The 22068-nt window shown below is 50.6% G+C and overlaps 1 protein-coding gene and 1 pseudogene across 1 annotated transcript in view; one reads left to right on the forward strand and one right to left on the reverse strand.

Moving 5' to 3' along the window:
• The first annotated feature begins 1214 nt into the window (after window positions 1-1214).
• The window catches only part of DNAH1 (dynein axonemal heavy chain 1), a 68937-nt gene continuing 48083 nt past the window's right edge, over window positions 1215-22068 (forward strand). Inside the window, exons 1-10 of the mRNA XM_061195421.1 lie at window positions 1215-1550; window positions 2563-2635; window positions 4880-5054; window positions 5504-5660; window positions 6581-6713; window positions 9046-9207; window positions 9733-9985; window positions 18458-18615; window positions 19659-19870; window positions 20564-20862. Coding sequence (XP_061051404.1) covers window positions 1215-1550; window positions 2563-2635; window positions 4880-5054; window positions 5504-5660; window positions 6581-6713; window positions 9046-9207; window positions 9733-9985; window positions 18458-18615; window positions 19659-19870; window positions 20564-20862 — 1958 coding nt within the window. The remainder of the gene's footprint in view (window positions 1551-2562; window positions 2636-4879; window positions 5055-5503; window positions 5661-6580; window positions 6714-9045; window positions 9208-9732; window positions 9986-18457; window positions 18616-19658; window positions 19871-20563; window positions 20863-22068) is intronic.
• On the reverse strand, window positions 12463-12942 carry LOC133094738 (peptidyl-prolyl cis-trans isomerase A-like; annotated as a pseudogene).

A 22068-nucleotide genomic window follows, 5' to 3' on the forward strand; every position in this document is an offset into this window, starting at 1 on the left:
TCATTTTTTCTTTTTTTCTTTTGTCCTTCCCAGTTACGTGGAGATTTTCTTGCTCTTTTGGAAGGCTGAGGTCTTCTGCCAGCATTCAGTAGATATTCTGTGAGGAACATTCCACATGTAGATGTATTTTTGATGCATTTGTGGGAGAAGGTGAGCTCTACATCCTACTGCTCTGCCATCTTGATCTGATCTCCTTGACTGCCTTTTTTATTTTTGCACCAGCATTACACACAAACCTCTTCTTCCTCATACCCTTATCTAGTTTCTTATAGTGCTCCCCTGACCAAGGATTTCCCCTGGTGGTGCATTTTGAGGTGGCCAAAAGCAGCAGTGGCTTGGCAAGGGCTTGCTTGCTGCACAATAAAAACTCTGCAAACCCTCATCCTCGGGATGTGCATGCAATCCAGTGGTGCATCTGTTGTTCCCTGTGGGGAGACAAGAGGGTGTCAGTTTCATTAGCTGGGTTGATCCTGAGAGCCAGGGTGTGGATGAATAGCTTTCTGTTGCTGGCAGAGGTATCTGTGGGCCAACAGAGTGTCAGGGTACCTCTCGGGAGGTGATTTAGTCCTCTGGCTCCTGGGGTAAGGTAAGGGAGATGGGCATGGGTAGGGAGATGGGCATGGGTAGGGAGATGGGCATGGGGGATGCAGGGCATGGCCCAGTGCCCCACACTGGGAAGAGTCAGGGCAGTCCGGCAGGACTGGGTGGGGTGGGGCTGAGGTTGGGGGAATGGGGGTAAGGGGCACTTTCATCCAGGGGCAACTGGATGAAAGTTATTTTGGAGAAAACCAAACAGGGCTCTTCATTGAGTGAGTGAACTCTGGGCCTCCCTCTTTATCTCCCCTTGTGAGAAGCCCGGCCTTGCTCTGTAACACAGGGGAGAAGGGTGGGAAAGTACAGAAGGATGCACAGGGTTGGGGGCATCTATAGAGTGTTCAACCTCTGACTCTGGGGTCTCATTTCTCACACAGCTTCTAGGGAAGGCCCTGCTGTCTCCTGGCAGGACCTTCCTGGCACTCTGTGTCTGTTCAGATTAGAAGAGTACTCCCTCCCTCCGTTATCTATGCCTGGGGACTGGGGCTTGTTGTGGGGTGGCAGACTAGGCATCCCTGTATCCTGGTGGCCCTGGGGGATGAGCAGAGGTTGGCAAGGGCCCAGTGACACCAGTATCTTCTCCTAGGAGCTCTGGCTGGGACATCACCCTGAGAAGCAGCATGGAGCAGCCTAACAGAGAAGGCCACAGCCCAGGAAGGACCCCTCAGGGTCCAGAGTGCAGCAGTACTCCTGTGGGCCATGAGTGTAGTCTGAGAGATCTGGAGCATAACCTGGGGAGCATTCTTCAGGGACCAGATTCTGGGTCGGAGAAGCTTCCTCCAAGCCCTGACCCCAAGACCCCACCTTTGCCCCTGACTGCAGCCCCACCCACGCCCTCAGACTTGGGGCAGCCCCGGAAGTTGCTCCTGACGGGCACTGATAAGAAGTACCCGCTGATGAAGCAGCGTGGGTTCTACTCTGACATCCTCAGCCCTGGAAGCTTGGATAAACTTGGGGTGAGTGTGGCAGCCATACCCTACCAAGCCTGAGCCTTCCTTGTGGGTTCTTTTTGCCCTTTCTTCCTTTTATCCATCCATCCATCCACCTATCTCTCTAGCAGTTTTCCACCCACTCACCCATCTGCCCATCCTTCTGACCATCCATCTCTGTCCATTCATTCAACAATTCATTACTGAGCACCTGCTATGTGACAGGCCCTGGACTAAGCCCTGGTGACAGTACACCAGGATTGTCATCCATATGCCTATTGTCATGGGGCAATGGCTTTGGTGGGGAAATACTCCCTCCCCCGGCCCCAGCTCTGGTGGGGGAGGGGGTCCTGGGACAAGGTGGTGTACTGCTGAGATTTACAAGATAGGTATGAATTTGCTGGGTAAGATAGGGGCTGCGGGGAGTGTTCCAGGCAGGGAGAACAGAAGACACAGAGCCTTGAGATCCCTGACAGAGGCCATGGCCCACATGGAGGAGGAGAGTAGAAATAAGAGGAGAGAGATGGAGGGCAGGGGAAGACGGAGAAGGGATATAACTAGGGGAGAGTTCAAAGAGCCCTGTGCGTCCCAGACAGCCTTAGGATGGTTTTAGGCAGGGGAGGGGCCAATAGAGATAGGGCGAGGACCCATTGATACCCACTGTGCCAGAGGTCCCAGAGTGCCCTTGGCAGTGGAGGAATACACAGAGACACCTGCAGGCCTTACAGTACCTCTGTCTTGTGGCTCAGCCCCTGGACACACACCAGGAGTGTTCTCAGAGTGAGGAGGGGGACTGTGCACGACCAGAATGGGGTTGGGCCAGGGGTGTCCCAGGTGGCCACAGCTTGTCACCTACTGTGGCCTCTGAATGAGGAATTGTGCAAACTCCTCTTCACTGATTCTTCCTCATCCCTGTCCCTGTGCCCCTGGGATGCTCTCTGGTGGGCTTGGGGGAGACACCTGGCCTTGGGGGCCCTACCAGATCCTGCCTGTCCTTGGGATGTTTACTCTCCTTCAGGGCTATGGGGTTTGGTTTCAGGAAGTGTGTCGTGGCCCCTGCACAAAACAGGACCTCCTGCGGCAGGCCAACCTTGACAAGTTCACCCCAAGAGGTCAGTGCCCAGGGGGCTGGGTGGGTGGGTGCCTTTAGAAGCAGGGCCTCTGGCCTTGGGGAGATTGTCTCCTCTTGGCTGAGGGTTTCAATCTCCTCAACTGTGAAATGGGGATAACAGGAAACAAGGTGCTTTGCAGGGGCCCAGCTCATGGTGAGTGCTCGGTGAAGCACAGCTGCTTAATTGTGACTCTCGGCAGAGCTGTGTGTGACAAGGGCACTGTGGTGCGGTGGGGCTGCTGAAGGCCAGGTCCCCAGTTCCCTCTGCCTGGCTGGGGACAGTAGGATATTGACATGTGTGTTTTCTGGAACGTGGAACGTGGGCTTGGAGGAGGTCAGGACTGTGTCTGAGTTGTTACCTGGCTCGGGCTGCAGCACCTAGAACAGGGCTTGGAGCAGGAAGGCGCCCAGGATTTCACTGCCAAAGAGGGGAAGGAGGACGCTCCTCTCAGGCTCCGTGATGAGTCTTGTAAGGTGTGGGGCAGGTCTGCAGGGCGCGGGCCAGTCCCCAGTGGCAGAGGGGAGGAGAGGGTGGCTCCAAGAGAGGCAGCGAGTTGGGTGGGGCCCTGAGAGGCAGTGAGGATTTGGGGGGGGGGCCCTCCTGGCTGGCCAGCGGACAGGACGCCCTTTCGATCAGGTCCAGAAGCTCCATGGTCCCAGCTGTCTGCCTTTCCACTCTACCCCCAGGAGAGGCCTGGCTCTGTGCTGGCACTGTCCAGATTTGTCTTCTTGAGACCCACAGTCCTCCTGAGGGCCCGTGAATCCCCAAAAGTGGCACAGGAAACATCACATGTACGTGCCTCTGTGCAGTGATCTGAGGATCCGGCCTACTGTGGTCAGCAGTTTCACAAGTATCTGTGGCCCAGAAAGTGGTTACAAACCACAGATTGAGGGCTGTGGGGGAGCTGGGAATGGGGCTTCTGCCATCCATGGCAGGGGTGGGGGCAGGGCTGGTCAGCAGCTCTGTGGCCCCACCCACGTGAGGGAGAGCAGCCGGGCAGGGTCACAGGGTGGTGGCAGTCAGGGCTCGTGGCCGTCAGAGCTCTTGGCAGAAGGCTACGTGAAGGCCTGGGAAGCCTGCCTAGGGCTCCCGGACCAGCAGGGGCGGGGGCCGGGCTTTGCTGTCCTCACCCTGGCTCCTTCTTGGCTCCTGAGACGCAGGGCCAGGTCCAGGAATTCATGATCCTGGGTGTGGAATGTGTTATGGACCCATAGGCTCAAGAGCAGATGATTAGGGATCTGAAAACTGCCCCTGGGCCGGGCCGTTTTGGTAGCGTGGGGTTCCCCGAGCACCTGACAGCTCTGGTAAGAGAGCCGACTTAGCTGCAGGTGGATGGCCTCTGCTCAGCCTCTGGAAGCTTCTGTAGAGCCCCAGTGGGTACCCCCAAGGTAGACCCTCCTGTGGTGTGACTGCATCTTGACCCCAGAGACGTGAGGCCCAAGGAGGGGGTTACTAGGGCCTCCCAGGGGAGTTGTTCGGAGCCATCACTGAGCTGTCCAGAGCCCACCCAGACCCTGGGAAAGGTGGCTCATCCCCGAAGCATTTTCCTGCACCCCCGTCTCCACCGCTATGGTCTTGGCTTGCCTGAGACTTTCCTTCCCATTTAACATCCTGAGTCCCGGGAAACTGGAATGTCACCCTATCAATGGGTCTCTCTTCACCAGCTCCCTTGTCCTCAGACCTGGAATGGAAGCCTGTCTAAGGAGGGGTGGCCATTTTGTGACTTGAGGGTCCCCTGGGGGTGGGGTGGCGGTGCCACCCACTCCTACAGTATCCAGGATGTCTTGAGTCTGGAAACAGTCCCAGTGAGTGAATGGCATTCAGACCCAGAGATGCTTGGGAGGGCCTCTGGGGTAGGGATGGCAGGAACCCATCCCAGACAGGCAAGGAGCTACCACTTCGCCTTCCTATCCAGCTGTAATCCTCACTGGTAGTTTGATTCAGCATCTGGCTTGAGCAAAAGCCGCTGGCACTGGGGCTGTGGGCAGAAAGGAGAGGAATGGTCGAGCATGCTGGCTCTGGGCAGGGAGAGCCGGACCAAAACAGACCTTCTGGAGGCCCTTGTCCTCCAGGCTCATGATCCCTTGGGAGCCCGGTGCACATCTGGCTTCTCCCTGCCACAGGCCAGCTCTGAGCTTCCCATGCCCCAAAGCTGCATGCCTGGTACCTGCCTAGCACTGTGTTTTGGGGGTGTTGGGCCCCAGCCTGAGCCCCTGCAGCTCCTGCCCCTGCCCCTGCCCACAGTCAGAACCTTTGAGGTTCCTGAGAACTTCGAGGAGCGCCTGGAACATCAGCACATCGGGTCTACCACCAAGCTGCTCATCCAGACTGACTTCCCGCTGCAGGCCTATGAGCCCAAGGTGCAGGTGCCCTACCTGGTGCTGCCGGGCCAGTGCCCTCGCAAGATTGAGATTGAGAGGTAGGTATGGTTGGGTGAGCAGTGGGAGGGCCTGCCCTCTGGGAGGTGGCATCCACCCACCTCAAGGGGTGAGGGACAGTAGACAACTAGGTGATCATCCTCATGGCAGAGGTTACTAAGATGGGTCTGTATGCAAGTGTTCAAGTCAAATCTTCTAGCCCTTTGGTTTCTTAATAGGAACGAGTTGCTTTCCTTGCTGTGGAATCAGGGAGGGTGGCATTTAAGTCAACTTGGTGGAACTGACAGGCAGGATGCAAGGGCAGTTGGGGTCCAGGACACCAGCCCCAGCCACCATTCCACTTCCTGATGAGTCCCAGAAGGGCGAGGGCCCTGGAGGGGTCACTGGGCCACACCCCTACTGCCTCAACTCCCTGGGCCCTTGCTGACCCCCATGGAGACACCTCACACGAGCCGAGCTGTCATGAGATTTCCTTGTCGCCCTCGGCCAGGAGGAAGCGGCTGTACCTGAGCCTGGACATTGAGCAGCTACTGGCCAGCGAGGGCATTGACTCCGACAAGCTCATGCCTAGGCACCCAGACCCCCACCACCCCCAGACCATTGAGCAGGGTCATGACCCGCTCTTCCCCATCTATCTCCCACTGAAGGTGAGTCCAGCTTCCACAGAGGGCTGATGGTCAGGAGATGGGGGTGCAGGACTCCAGCGGAGGGATCAGACTCAAAAGGGGATCCCATGGCAATCACTTGTCAAACAGGACAACTGCATAGTCAGAGCGCTACCCCCACTCCTGGGGTTTCAGACATCCTAGGCTGGGGCAGGAGGGGCCCCAGGACCCCTGGGACGCTGATTCCCTGCTTCTTCCCTGGGAGCCTGGGAACCCTGTGTACATGAGCTCTGTCCCCACCCCACCCACGGGCACCAAGAAGCAGCCCAGTTGGACTGTGGAGTAGTGGTCAGGCCTCCCTGACTACTGCGTCTGATGTCACTGGGATGGGGAGACCTGGGGTGGAGGAAGGCACCATTGTAGCCCCTTTGGGGTACCAATGGGGAAACTGAGTCCAGAGGAGAAAGAGGGAGCATAGCCTGCTCTGGTTTTCACCCACTTCCCTGCCCTTCCTCTCCATGGTCCTGAGTATCTCTTGCCTGGTGGTCCCTATGGGGAGACAGAGTTGCATATCACCCTATAAAGATGGCCTTCTGACAACCTGAACCTCCATTGTTTCTGAGTCTGGTGGGTGCTCAGGAAAATCCAAGGGCCACCACTTCCCTTGGACCTGAGCTGGGTGATCCTGGCCAGTGGTGGGGGAGAGCCCATATCCTGCTCTGAGTCCCCAGATACCCCTCTGCCTGAAGCTCAGTGTGGCTTGGTTGGACAGGGTTTCATAGAGCCAGACTCCACAGACCCCTGTGAGCAGCAGAGGAGGCACTCAGGCCCCTGGGCCCCAGTCTTCAGCTTCTGCATCTGGGGAGGGGCCTACTCAGGCACCCCTACCCTCTGGCATGCCCAGCCCACTGGGTCCACCAGGGGCGAGCCGCCTCCTCCCAGCATCTGCTGTTTTCTTCCAGGTATTTGACAATGAGGAGTTTGACTGCCGGACTCCCAGTGAGTGGATCAACATGGGCTTGGAGCCAGGGTCTCAGAACAGGAAACCTGTCCCCGGAAAAGCCCTCCTGCCCACCAATGACTTCCTGGGGCACGGTGAGCAGGGCCAGCAAGGGCAGGGGGACAGAATCTTGTCTGCACCATCCTGTCCTGGCAGCCCAGCCGTAGACTCCTAGACTGCCCTGGGGTCTCAACCATGGGAGGTGGGGGCCCCACCTTTTGAGACCTCCCAGCTGGGATACAGGCCAGCGGGCTGACCGCATAGAAGGAAATGCAGGGACCAGGGATGACATGGGTGGGTGGGCTGGGGAAGGGACAGCTGGATGGTGTCTAATGTTAAAAAAAAAAGTCTTTGATTTATTGGCAATGAAAAATATGCAAGCTTATTAGACATGTTCAAATGTGTATAAGGGGCACAATTCAAGCCTTTCCATCCCCTGCCCCAGAAACCGCATTGCTCCACCTATAACTGTGGCCTCTTGGCTTTCACCTCTGCATGGACAACACACACACTGTCACACACTCACACTCACACACTTGCTTTCAAACACACACGTTCATAAGCCCACTGTCACACTCACCCACCATCCCTCACACACACACACACAGTTGCACTCATATGCACATTTTCACCACACACACACATGCCTACTGTCACCCATTCACAACCGCTGACACACCCACACACACATCCCCACACTGATGTGGCACAGATTTGCCATATCTTGCCCTTGTCTGTGTCTGCCCCTCCTTTGGCCCCAGGTCTGCCCTGGCGGTCGTGGAAGGTCTCTCCAGTTTGCTGCTGTCTGCCAGGCTGACCTTCCACGGTCACCACCCTGGCCTGCCACCATGGCTGGCATGACTACTCTCTATGTAGGCATCCTAGGAAGGTCTGGGTTATGAGATTGGAGGTGGCTGTCCCCATGTGCAGGGCGAAGGCCTCTCTGCTCCCTGCCCAGTGCGTGAATATGCCGCTGTGGAGTGGGGAGTGGGCCCAGTGGGCCAGCGCACAGGCAAGAGATAGGATTGTGAGAGCCATGCTGGTTTTCAGACTGCTCAGCCTCCAGGGGGCCCACAGCGAGTCCGTTGTGCAAGCTGTAAGTTTATGTTTCAGTTTAAAAACATGTTAATGCTAGAATCAATTTCTTTGAACTAGATAAGAAACCCAGAATGTTCCCTTTACTTTGGACTTAATTACAAAAATAATTTAACTCAATTGCTCCCAGATCTCCAATTCCTGGTGATAAAAACAGAAGGTTTGGGGCTGTATTAACCTTAAATGTACCAGGTAGTGGCTTCCCTGAAGTGCTTCTGCTTGCACCGCTTCATATGGGCCCTGGCCCTGGCCCTGGGTGGCAGCACTAATGGTGGCACGTTTCTGCCAGAGACCTCTGCTTTCTGCTGGGGGCTTCTTGTGACATCTTTTCCTTTAAGCTGAGTCAAGACAAGGTCAGCATTTTCAAAAAGGAAACTAATTAGGAAGAGGAGGGAAAGCAAAACAGAGCCAAAGCTGGTGAGGTATATCCCACAGCAGCCTCCTTTACTTATCTACCTGGCATCAGTCAGTGGGAGCGTTTCTTTGGAATTCCAGCCCGGAGAAGATGCATACACAGTATGACTTTAGGCTCTGTGAGACACACAAACAAGGTAACAAGTCAGAAAGTGCCTGGGGCAAAGGTGCTATTTTAGGCAGAGATGCTTCTACAAGGAGAAGCCACTTGAGCAGGGAACAAGCCAGCATCGAGGTGACCTGGATGAAGACTGTTCCAGGCAGAAGACACAGCCAATGCTAAGGCCTTGAGGCAGGAGCAAGCTCCAAAGTCAAAGGAATAGCCAGACATCCAGTGTGGCTGGAGAGGAATGAGTGAGGGAGGCAGTGGCAAGAGGTGAGCTGGAGTAGTCAAAGGCTTTCAGCCCAGGGAGAGGGTGGGAGGCCCATTCTGGCCAAACAGCCCCTGAAGCCCACTTTGAGGCCATTGCAGGGAAGCAGTCTTCTACCCTACCCTGCCCTGATGGGAGGAGCCCGGGGGCTCAGCTGCCACATGCAGCCTAAGGGCTTCCCTCGGCCTTGAAGGGGTCCAGTTCAGACTTGATGAGCTTTACACCTAGATCCTGGACAGGGCTAGGCAAACAAGGACTAAGCAAACAAGCCCCTGTTTGCTTGGGGCTTTCCTGCCTCCTGTCCCAGCCCTGCTGGCCTGTGTGTTTCTCTGCCCTGATGGAGTCATGCAGAGCATCAGGGCAGAGAGACCTGCCTGGTTCCCCAGAGGCAAGCTCAGCTGGGAGGAAGCAGGCTCCCCACTCTGCATGGTGGGAGAGAGGCCAGACTAGTGACCACTGAGACCTTTCCTAGCACCCACTGCCCACATGCAGGGGCCTTTTCCCACCCCATGGCAGGGAGCACTGGTGGGCTCCCCTCCTGTTTCAGAGGACCCCAAGAGTCAGAAGCTGACGTACAAATGGTGCGATGTCGGCGTCCTGGACTACGACAAGGAGAAGAAGCTGTACCTAGTGCACAAGACGAATGAGGATGGTTTGGTGCGAGATGAGATGGGGAAGCCCATCCTGAATGGAGGGGTAACGGCTGAAGGTACGAGGTCTCTGCCCCTGCCTCAGGCAGATCCCCAGCTCAGGCCCGGCCTGGCCTGTGACTGAGGCCAACCCCTGCCCAGGGTATAGCCAGCTCGGGTCTGAATGCCCCCTTGCTCTGTTGTCCTGGGGCTGTCTGTCCCCCAACCAGTGAGAACCAGAGGACGCATCACTCAGAGACCCCAGGAAGGGCAATTGGCCATTATTTGATATGCCAACTCTGAGGCCCAACAATTAGTGATGTCTGCCCTGGGTGTGGCATCAGGAATGGGCACTTGAATAGCCACCCCTGTATAACTCCTTGTCTGTACACAGCTTTTTACAGTTTACAAAGCACTTTCACATCCATCCATGACAACCTGTGACGTGGGCAGTTCAGGGAGTGTTGTCATAAACCCATTTCACAGATGTGATGGGGTCACTTGCTCAGAACCACCATGCATCAGTGGCAGAGCCAGGCTGGAATCCAGTGCTCCTGCCCAGAGGGCCCCACTGCATGTTCCTTTCTCCCTCCACCCGACTCCAGGAAGGCCGCCCCTCCTGATCTGCCAGTACTGGGTGCCAAGGATCCAGCTTCTCTTCTGTGCTGAGGACCCACGTGTGTTCACACAACGTGTGGTCCAGGCCAACGCCCTGCGCAAGAACACGGAGGCGCTGCTGCTATACAACCTGTATGTGGACTGCATGCCCTCCGAGGGCCAGCGGCTCATCAATGAGCAGAGCCTGAGCAAGATCAAGCAGTGGGCCATGAGCACACCTCGGATGCGCAAAGGGCCCTCGTGAGTACCCCCCAGACCCTTTCCCGCACCAGAGCAGCACGTCCTCCAGGGAGCTGTCCAGTGGGGAAGTAGTGCTGCCCAGTGGGGGAGGGGGGATGCTCCCTTCATGCTCATCTGTTTGGGGCTGTCTTGCCCACTGCATTATGGACTTCTTGGGCCCCAAACAATTTCTTGTTCATCTCCAGATCTCTCATTATCAATATGGACTCATGGATTCTTAATTTTATTCCAAGGGTTATAATCTGTTACTACCATTTTTAATTTTGATGCTCAAATTGTCCCAGCTTTGGCCAGTGGGAGCCTCTTCAGGCTGATTCCTGTGTCCGTTTGATATGTTCTTATTGTTCATTGAGTATGCTTTTACTTTCTGGCACAGCAAGAAGTTCCAGGCTCATCTTACTTTCCCAGACCCAGCCCTGAAATCAGCTGTTTCCCCAAGGAACCCTGGTTCCTCTTGGTGGGGAATGGTATTTAGAAGCTAAGATTTTTGACATTAAGATATGCTTATTGCTACTGGGAAATCAATACTTTGAGGTCCTTAGAGCAGATAGAGCTAAGATATATATATTATTTATTTATTTTATATCATATCATATATTCTTTAAACTTTTTTTTAAATTTATTTTTGACTGCGTTGGGTCTTTGCCGCTGTGTGCAGGCTTTCTCTAGTTGTGGCTAGCGGGGGCTACTCTTCACTGCAGAGCACAGGCTCTAGGCACACAGGCTTCAGTAGTTGCGGCACGTGGGCTTAGTAGTCGTGGCTTGCGGGCTATAGAGAGCAGGCTCAGTAGTTGTGGCGCACGGGCTTAGTTGCTCTGCTGCATGTGAGATTTTCCCGGACCAGGGCTTGAACCCCTGTCCCCTGCATTGGCAAGTGGATTCTTAACCACTGCACCACCAGGGAAGCCCCTCATACCATATATTCTTATATTACATTATGTTACATATAACCTCCATGCACATGTCTTTATCTATCTATTATATATCTATCTGTTAAAAAACATGAGTTCATACTGATACCTTCATATTGACTTCAAACCACAGGGCTCATTCTCACTTGTACATATTTGTTACTTCTTTTTCTAAAAGAAAATTGGCTTTTATTCCTCATAGTATATTTACTTATTTGCTCAGTCCTGGAATACACAGAAAGTAGTTTCAATTGGTAATCCATACCCTTTGGAGGAAAAACTCTACTAAGTAATCTTTGATATTTGTGGCCACCTTTATCATACACTAATTTCCATGTGTCCTTGGGTCTATTTCCGGAGTTTCTGTTCTATTCCATTGTTCTGTTTGTCCATTTATGCACTCGTACTACAGTTTCTTTTTTTCTGTAATTTTTTAAATAGATTTATTTATTTTTATTTATTTATTTTTGGCTGCGTTGGGTCTTCGTTGCCGTGCGCGGGCTTTCTCTAGTTGCAGTGAGTGGGGGCTACTCTGTTGCGGTGCGCGTGCTTCTCATTGCAGTGGCTTCTCTTGTTGTGGAGCACGGGCTCTAGGCACGCGGGCTTTGGTAGTTGTGGCTCGTGGTCTCAGTAGCTGTGGTGCACTGGCTTAGTTGCTCCGCGGCATGTGGGATCTTCCCAGACCAGGGATCGAACTCATCTCCCCTGCATTGGCAGGCGGATTCTTAACCACTGCGCCACCAGGGAAGTCCCACTACAGTTTTAATTATAGATATTTTACAGTATGTTTTAATGTCTCGTAGGGCCATTATGTATATGGTAAAATATACATAATATAAAATTCACCATTTTAACTATTTCTAAGTGTACAGCTCAGTGGCATTAAGTATATCCATATTGTTGTCCAACCATCACTACCATCCATCCACAGAATGTTCATTATCCCAAAGTGAAACTTTGTACCCATTAAACTATAAGACCCCATTCCCCTCTCCCCCAGCTCCTGTCAACCACCATTCTATTGTACTTTTTGTATTTGACTACCCTAAGTACGTCATATGAGTAGAATCATATATACTTATCCTTTTGCAAATCCTGCATTCACTTAGCATAATGTCTTTCAGTATCATCCATGTTGTAGCACGTGTCAGAATTCCCTTCCTTTTTAAGGCTGAATAATATTCCATTGTACATATATACCACATTTTGTTTATCCATTCATCTGTTGATAGACACTTGATTGCTCCCATCTTTTGGCTATTATGAATAATGCTGCTGTGAACATGGGTATACAAAGATAACTTCATGTCCCTGCTTTCTGTTCTTTTGGGTATAAACCCAGAAGTAGAATTACTAGATCATATGGTAATTCTATTTGTTGTTGTTTAGTTTTTGTTTCATAATCATAAACTTAATTCTGTAATCCAGCTAGACTTGGAAGGGGGTAAGGAAAACTTAGAAGCCAAAAAACTGCAGTGAGAGCACAAAGATTATAGGCTATTATGAGCAAATGAGAGAAGGAATGGTCTGGTAGTTAAGATACAATACAAGTCAAATTTATTAGAGTTATCCACAGTCAGAAATGGTGAGCTTCTTGCTGGTCTTGCCAAACCTGGACCCAAAGCACTCCATGGTTTTCACAATATTCATGCCCTCTTTCACCTTGCCAAAGACCACGTGCTTGCCACCCAACCACCCAGTCTTGGTAGTGTAGATGAAAAACTGGGAACCATTTATATGGGTCCAGAATTTGCCATGTACAAGATGTGAAGACCCATATGCTTGAGAGTGATGCTTATTATCAAATTTCTCCTTGTAGATAACTTGCTGCCAGTGTCATTATGGCATGTGAAGTCAGCAGCCTGGTACCTAAACCCTGGAATAGTTCTGTGAAAGTAGGGACCTTTATAACCAAATCCTTTCTCCTCAGTGCTCAGAACACTCAAGTTTTCTGCTGTCTATGGAACTTTGTCTGCAAACAGCTCAAATGAGACATGGCCCAAGGCCACATCAACAGCGAATGTCAAACACTGTGGGGTTGACCATGGTGGGGTAGTGCAGGGTGGCTTCGGGTGGCATCGGTGGTGTCGGCAAAGCCCTATTTTTAATTTTTTGAAAAACCACCAACATGTTTTCCATAGCAGCTGCACCATTTTACATTCCTAGCAGCAGGGCACAAGGGTTCAAATTTCTCCATATCCTCACTGACACTTTCTATTTTCTGTATTTTTTTTCCTTAGAGTAGCCATCCTAAAGGATGTGAAGTGGTATCTCCTTGTGATTTTTATTTGCATTTTCCTAATGATTAGTGATGTGAAGCACTTCTTTTCATGTGCTTATTAGCTATTTGTATATTCTTCTTTGGAGAAATGTGTATTCAAATTCTTTGCCTATATTCAAATCTAGTTGTATTTACTTACTTATTTAGTTTATTTGTTTATTTATTTATTTATTAAGTTAGTTAGTTATGGCTGTGTCGGGTCTTAGTTTTGGCATGTGGGATCTTTCGTTGCAGCGCATGGGCTTCTCTTTAGTTGTGGCACGCGTCCTCTCTAGTTGTGGCGCACGGGCTTAGTTGCCCTGTGGCATGTGGGATCTTAGTTCCCTGACCAGGGGTCTAACCCGTGTCCCCTGCTTTGGAAGGCGGATTCTTAAGCACTGGACCACCAGGGAAGTCCCCAGTTGTTTTTTTGTTGTCGCGTTTTAGTTCTTTATATACTCTGGGTATTAAGCCCTTATCAGATATGTGATTTGAAGATATTTTCTCCCATTCCATGGGTTGCCTTTTTATTCTGTTGATAGTGTCCTTTGTGTAACTAGGACACAAAGGTTTTCATTTTGGTGAAGTCCAATTTGTCTATTTTTCCTTATTGCTTGTGACTTTGTGTCATGTATAAGAAATCATTACCAAATCCAATGTCATGAAGCTTCCTTCCATGTGTTCTTTTAAGAATTTTACAGTGTTAGATCTTACGTTCAGATCTTTGATCCATTTTGAGTTAAATTTTGCATATGGTCTTAGGTAAGGGTCCAACTTCATTCTTTTGCATGTGAATATGCAGTTTTCCCAGGACAATGTGTTGAAAAGGCTGTCTTTTCCCCAGTGAATGATGTTGGCACCCTTGTTGAAAATCATTTGACTATATATATATGAGGGTTTATTTCTGGGCTGTCTTTTCTATTCCATTGGTCTATCAGTCTGTCTTTATTCCAGTACCACATATTTTGATTACTGTAGGTTTGTAATTAGTTTTGAAATTGAAAAGTGTGAATCTTCCCACTTTGTTCTTTTTCAAGTTTGTTTTGGCTATTTGGGGGTCCCTTGAGATTCCATATGAATTTTAGGATGAATTTTTCTCTTTCTGCAAAAAAAGTTGTTGGGATTTTGATAGGGACTTTGCACGCTTATTTCCTCATGTGAGCTTTAGTATCAACTTGTCTAGCTGTACTTTTAAAACACTTGGTATTTTTATTGTGATAGCATTATATTTTTAAATTACCTTAGGTATAGCTGACATCTTTGGGATCCTGAATTGTCCTATCCAAGAACAAGGAATGTTTGTCCATTTGTTCAAGTCTACTTCTGTGTCTTTCAGTAGTGCTTTAAAGTTTTTTTCATATAGGTTTTGCATATTTCTAAGTATTTTATCTTCTTTGTTGCTATTATAAATGGGCTTTCTCTACTCTTACGTCTATTGATTGATTTCTTTATGCTAATTTACATACTGTTACCTTCCTGAAATCATTTAATGTTTGAGTTTATCATTGATTCTCTAGGGCTTTCTAAGTACACACTATCTGTAAATAGAGATAGTTTTACTTATTATTTTCCAATTCTTATTCCTCTAATTACTTTCTCTTGTCTAATTGCATTTTCTAATACCTCCAGTACAATACTGAATAGTAGTGGAGACAGTAGGCATCATTACCTTGTTCCTAATATTAGTGGAAATACCTCTAGTGTTTCTCCCTTGAGAAAAATACTAGCTTTAGGGTTTTGTTTATTTAATAATGTAGCTGTTGATTTCTATTTTCTTAATTTTTTTTTTGTCACAGGCTATTTAAGTACCATGGAGATAATCATATGTTTGTCTCCTTAGATCTATTCACATGGTGAATTATATTAATTGATTTCCTAATATTGAGACAACCTTGCAATTCTTTAATAAATCCCACTTAACCATGGTGTATCATTTTTAATGTGGTATTAGATTTTGTCCATTAATATGCTATTTAGAACTTTATCATTGATATGTGATATTAGCTTGCAATTTTTTTTTTGTACTTCTTTAAACAGGTTTGAAGCAAAGTTATACTTGCTTCACATAAAGAATTTTGACATTTTCCATCTTTTTCAGTACTCTGGAACAATTTATGTTGCATTGGGGCTGTGTGGTCATTCTTTTGTAAAACGATTTGGACATGGGGCTTTTCTAGTTTTTCTATAACTTTATTTTTCTACAGAAATTTGATCTATTTAAGCTTTCTTTTTTCTAATGGAGTCAATTTGGGTATATTTTGTTTCTCTAGAAAATTATCCATGTTACCTAGTTTTTAAAATATATTTGCATACACAACTCTTGTTGTCTTGCTTTGTATGTTGCTTTTGAGACATCTGATGTCAAAGTCCCCTTCTCTTGTAAGTTGTTTGATTTTTTTTTTTCCTTGGAGACCTTGGAGATTTTTTTTTTTTTTTCATCTTTAAAGCCTAATCATTTTACTAGGGTATGTCCTAGAGTTGATCATTCTGATATTTTTTCCCAAGTACACAATGGGCCTTTTAAATGTGTAAATTCAGATATTCTTTTATTTCTGGAAAATATTCTTGAATTGTAGTTTTAAATATTAGTTCTGTTCCATTGTTTTCTTTCTCTTCATCAGAGACTCCATTCTATCTATCTATCCATTTATCTATCTGTCGTGTTGCTTCTTCTTTGTCTGTTTCTAATTCAACTAGTTTCTGATGCTTTTCTGTTCTTTCTTTTTCTCATTTTCATTCTCTTGGTTTTATTCGTGACTTTCTTAAATGTATTTTGTTACCTTTTTAATTTGACTGTATTATTCCATGACCAACTTGTAATTTAGCTTTCCTTCATAAGATAATTTAGTTTCTTCCATTTTTTTCCCGAGTCCAATTAAATATCGTTTCTTTTCCTCCTGTTATTTGCCTATTTCTATGTTTTATTTTTCATATGCCCAAATACTTGTTTGAAGAGATTTACTTTAGTTTGAAGTGTTGTATTAGTTTTCTTCTGCTTTGTCTTTTTTTTGTGGGGTGTGTGAGAATTTTCATCAATTAAGGTGTTTTCTTTCTTTTTCTTATAGTAGCTTTATATAAATGTAGTCTTTCACCTACTCATTTCATTGATTTGTAAAGATTTACAAGATTTCTAGTCCCAGGGCGCCCTCCTCTGTTAGTATAGCAAACTGGTTTTTTTGTTTTTTTTGTTTTTTTAATAAATGGCCATGTAGGGGGGCGGGTGTTGGGGGGAAGGGTCATGTGTCTTCCAAATTTTTTGTTCTCTCTTGCAGGACTCTAATTTTCACTTTTGTTTCTTTCTCCCTCACCCTCCAATCTCCAAAGGATTCCTCTTCTTTCCTTTTACCTTCCCCCCTCATAAGTCATGCCTTTCAGAGAATCCTGCCTTGAACACATGCAGCTAAATCCCTTCCTTTTAGTAAGTGCTGTGATTTACCAGGACTCTTGTTTTTGCAGTTAGGAGAGACTTTCTCTTTCTGGAAAGATTTTAGGTCCATATGGGGGCTACCGTACACCACTCTTCTGCACAGTTTTTCCCAGACTGCCCTTGTTCTCCATGAAGGCTTGCAGCTGGAGTGTGAGAGTGCACTGGGAGTTGATGTTTATTTTTCTACTTGCAGATAATGTGAGTTTGGACATTCTCTTTATTCTAGTTATGCTAAAGGTGTACGTTTTGGGTAGTGCTATTTGTTTTTCTTGCTTTTCTTTTCCTCTTCTCTTTTTTTAAAAAGTGCGCTGGAGAGTTGAATTGATGTGGCCATCATTATCATGGTTGTCCAGAATTCCATTTCTTGAGTTTTATATCATTTAGAGTATCTTTGGCTATAAATTACAAAGATGCTTGGCTCAGATTGGCTTAGAAAACAGGGAAATTCATTTCTTTACATGTAACAAGAAATCTGATGCAGGACATCCCAGGCTTGGACCTCAGGGTTCTGTCTGGTGTCTGCTGGCTTCGTCCTCAGGGAAGATGGCAGCAGCAGTTTCAGAAGCACAAGGTCCAGAGTCCATTGACTCCTGCTGTGGATTAGATTCCCTAGAAGTAGAGCCTGTTTCAGAGATTCATGTACAAGTGATTTTTTGATGCAGTCCTCTCAGGAGAATCTACAAGCAAGTGAAGGAGGCAGGATAAGATGGAGGAAGCATCTAGGCAGAGGTGGGGTTTTAGGAGAAGCTAGCCTCTGATCCCACGGGGAATTCTGGAGCATGAATGACACCACAGAGTTTGTCCTGAGGGAGACAGGACAAGGGGGCTTGATTCTATATCTCTGCATCAGTCACTGGTCAGTCACAACTGGGTCCTGTAGCCACTCCTAAACAATTACAGTTGGGACAAGCCCCACCAGGATCGACGTAGACTAGTTGAGATATACCCCTGGAGCTGGGGATGGTTCATCTTCCCCTGAGTCATGTGAGAAAGGAACAAATCTGGAGCAAAAGTGAGGTGCAGATAGGAGGCAATGGATATCTGTCAGGCGGCCAGCCACGTGTGTGGCAGGTACCTATCTTGTGCCAGGACTGGGGCACAGTGGTGAGCACCCCCAACAAAGGGCTCTCGGTCTAGCCAGGAAGACAGGCAGTGAGAAAGCTGGGTGTCTGGGTTCTGATGGGTACTGTGATGACAGAGCAAGGTAAGGGAATAGAGATGTCTTGGAGGGGCTGCTTTACATCAGGTGGTGAGGAAAGGCCTCGCTGGGGTGAACATTTGAGCTGAGGCCTACAATGCAAGGGGAGAAGAGGATTCTGGTTGAGGGAACAACGGTGTGGAAGCTGAGAGGTGGAGACACGCCTGGGGGACCTGAGGAGCAGTAGGGGGTTAATGCAGCCAGAGTGGACCAGAGAGGGCGCTGTAGCCTGGGAGACACTGGAGACGGAGGCCGGACGCCATGAGGCAGGCGCAGGCGGTAAGAAGGAACGCGTTCACGGGCCTGCAGTGAGAGAGGAGTCAGGGAAGGGCTTTGAGCAGAGGACCGGCTTGACCATTTACATGTTTAAAATATCTTTTTTTTCCTGCCCAGCGGAGAATGGGTTTTAAGGGAGCAAGAGGGGGCGGCAGGGAGGTCAGTGAAGAGTGGGAAGCAAAATGGGCGGACTCAGGGACTGATGTGATCCTGGGGGCGGGGGTGGCATAGAAGAGGCACGACGGGTGCTGGTGGCTGGGGGCCAGGTAGGAGGTGTGCCCAGGAATGCAGAAGGGATGCCCCAAACTCGTGTCCCCAGAGCCTGGGGCCCAGCTGGCCCACAGTGTGTGTGGGGGTGTGGGGCCCCCCTGATTCCGCCCTCTCGGCTCCACATGGGCAGGGTTCTGGAGCTCCTCAGCAGTCTCTCCAGAGAAGTGAACCTGGACTACGAGCGCAGCATGAACAAGATCAACTTTGACAAAATCATCTCCTCCAAGCCCAAGACGTTCTCCTATGTGACCCTGCCTAAGGAAGAGGAGGAGAAGGTGCCCAAGCAAGGTGACGCTGGCTAGACAGAGGCGGGCCCGTGGCCACCCCCGGCCAGAGCCCCTCCTGCCCCTCCCTCTGGGACCTCCCCTGTCCCCAGCATTCACCACCTTCTTTTCCTACCTGCCTGGAGAGCTGGGGGTTGGGGTCGTGGGGGTGGGGGTAGAAGAAGGCTCTTTGATTTATTATTTTTATTTTAAAATATTTATTATTTATTTATTTATTTTGGCTGTGCCGGGTCTTAGTTGTGGCGTGCGGGATCTTTTTAGTTGCAGCATGTGGACTTCTTAGTTGCGGCATGCATGCGGGATCTAGTTCCCCGACCAGGTATCGAACTTGGGCCCCCTGCAGTGGGAGCGCAGAATCTTACCCACTGGACCACCAGGGAAGTCCCCGAAGGCTCTTTTAAAAATAGTAGTCTGAGTGGTGCAGAAGTGGCAAGGTAAACATGGACTAGGAAAGCAGTTGTCCAGAAGTGGATGAAAAGTGCTCTGATTTTCTGACCTAGGGACATGCAGTCCTTTTCTTCCTCCAGTAGCAAAAGTATGTTGACATTGCCGCAGCTCCATTTGACATGTGGCAGACCGAGTCTCAGAGCTTCTCGCTTGGAGCTCTCTGATCCCTGCCCCAGCTTCCACGTGTGTGAGGTGCCCAGGAAACTGGGGTGGTGCAGACCATGGGCACTCCCAGGGGCCTGATGCCCACGTCTTCCTTTCTTGGTGCTCCAGGGCAGGCCCCAGATGGGCCCCAGGGGTTGTGTGCAGGTTGGGTGGGAGGGGGTGAGGAGGGAGCCCATGGTTCTCACCCACCTTGAAGGGGCCTGTGATCCAGAGTGACCTGGAGGGAATTGGTTTACCCACCCCAGAGTGGGCACTTCACTGCGGAGCCTTGGGGTCACCCAGGTAGACCATGGGGAAAGGGGTTCCAGGGACATGGGTGTCTCTTCCAGGGAGGAGGCAGGAGTTGTTCCCTCCATCAATACCCGGTAGATCCGCCCTGACCCCTGGTACATCCAAGGCCCATCTGACACTGGCCCTTGGCCCCCATCCCTGCAGGACTGGTGAGTGTCCCCCAGTACCCATTCCGGGAACAGAAGGCAGACTTCACCTTCGTGTCCTTGCTCACACGGTCGGAGGTCATCACGGCCCTCAGCAAGGTGCGGGCAGAGTGCAGCAAGGTGACCGCTATGTCCCTCTTCCACTCAAGCCTCTCCAAGTACAGCCGCCTAGAGGAGTTCGAGCAAATCCAGTCACAGACCTACTCCCAGGTGCGTGGGCATCCAGGGCACAGAGGGCGATAGCGGGCCAGGGCCTCGGAGCTGATGGGCACAGACAGGGGCCCTGGGAAGCCCGGAGTTGATCAGCCGAGAGCCCCTGCTTTCCTTAAAACCAGGCCTTGCCTCTTCCTAGACCTTGCGGGAAGCTGGGGCGGGTGCCATCCGGGTGTTTCATCTTAGAGAGAAAAGGAAAACCAGGCTGGGCTCCCTTTCTAGTCATTTTCCGTCCCAACACTGGTGGCCTCTGAAGCAGACTCCCGGTCTTGGAAAGGGGAGCAAGAACCCCATGCACCCCCATATCTACCTGAGCATGGGAGTGTGAGGGGGAGAGGTGCAGCCTCATGGGAGACAGGCACCAGTGGGCCCAGGAGGAAAGCTCCTTCTTTCTGCTCCACTCTGTGCCTCGATCTCTCTCTCTCTGCCTCATTCTCTGTGTCTCTGTGTCTCTCCCTTGGCTGGAGGGAAAGCCCTGCTTCTGCTGCCCCTCCCTCCCTCATCCCCCCACCCCCAGAAGCCCTGGTCCCTGGGGGTCATAGGGGGTGTTGGATGGCAGGGCTTGGCATTAAGTTGGGGTTGTGGGGAGATCCCTTCACGGTCATCTGAGTCTGGAGAGTGCCCGAGCATGGTGGCTGTGGGCAGTGCGCCCCTCAGGCAGCCACGTGATGCCACCTGTGGCCACCGCAGGTGCAGATGTTCCTCAAGGACAGCTGGATCACCACGCTCAAGGTGGTCATGCGCAGCAGCCTGCGTGACATGAGCAAGGGCTGGTACAACCTCTGTGAGACCAACTGGGAGGTGTACCTCATGTCAAAGCTGCGCAGGCTGATGGAGCTGCTCAAGTACATGCTGCAGGACACGCTGCGCTTCCTGGTGCAGGACTCTCTCGCCAGCTTCGCGCAGTTCATCAGTGATGCCTGCTGCAGCGTGCTCGACTGTGCCGACGACATGGTCTGGGGCGAAGACTTCATAAACAGCCCCTACAGGTGGGGCTCGGCTGGGCAGAGGCACCTGTCGACACCAGAGCTGTTCCTTGTCAGGCGCTGGTGGCTAGGGCGGTACAGGGTCGGGGGGCCAGGGCAGCCAGGGGCAGGGTGCCCAGCACTGCTGGGTCCTGGACACCAGGGTGGGCCTGGCTCCCGCCCTGGTTGCTGGGGAATGTCCCAGCAGCTCTGCCTGGCGTGTCTTCTGGTGACCTCCATCTCTGTCAGTCACTGAGTTCCTCAGTTGAGAAATGTTTTTTGAGCACTTGCCATGAACCAGGTGGGGTTCTAGGGGAACAAGAGGGCTGCGGCCCCTGCTCTCACATGGGCACAGACAGCAATCAAAGAAACAAACAGATACAGTCATTGCTGATCTTGGCAGGGCCTCTGACATATCCAGGAGAGGGGGCGTTGCCAAGGGGGTCAGGGAGGAGGTGGCATCTGAGCCAAGAACTGAGACAGAGGAAACCAGCCATGAGGGGATGGTGGGGAGGGGGCACCAGGTGGAGGGCCCGGAGGCACGGAGGGAAGAGAAAAGTTGGGGCCGTCATGGAAGGAAAGGCCAGTGGCTACGGCTGGAGAGGGAAAGGCAGGGAGGGCTGGTCAGGATGACTCGGGAGAGGTTGCGAGGACCAGGCCAGACCATGTAGAGCCTCCTGCGGTCATGTTTGGGGGCTGGATTTATTCTAATTGTGGTCAGCAGCCATCAGAGGGGAGTAACAATCCAAATTATATTCCAAAACCATGCTCTGGGTTTGTGAGGATGAGTGAGGCAGAAGAGAAGTGAGACCAAGGCTCTTGCCATTGTCTAGACAATGGGTGATGGGGCTGGGTAGGGCAGATTTGGGGCAGTGCATAGGCCGTAGTGCTGGGGAGAGGATGTGTAGGGGGAAGAGGGCAGGGGAGGAGACAAGGCTGACTCCTGGAGTCCACTGAGCCCTGGTGGGAGTCAGGGAACGTGGAATGTCTGAAATGCTCATTTGAGGTCAGGGTGGTTGGCAATCCAGAGTGTGGGGGAGGCTTGGCTGGGATCTAGGCTTGAAGGTCGTTGCATGTAGTGGGTGTCTGGAGCCAAGGATGGTGGGCTCCCAGGGAGAGCGTGGACGCCACAAGTGCCCAGGTCGTCTCCAACCTGCCCTGATGACCTCAGGACCGCGGGGAGGTCGTCCTCCCTCTCCCTGGTGCCCATGGGCCTCTGGGCAAGTGGCA

Source organism: Eubalaena glacialis, chromosome 7 (genome assembly GCF_028564815.1).
Source record: "Eubalaena glacialis isolate mEubGla1 chromosome 7, mEubGla1.1.hap2.+ XY, whole genome shotgun sequence".
In the NCBI taxonomy this organism is placed as follows: Eukaryota; Metazoa; Chordata; class Mammalia; order Artiodactyla; family Balaenidae; genus Eubalaena; species Eubalaena glacialis.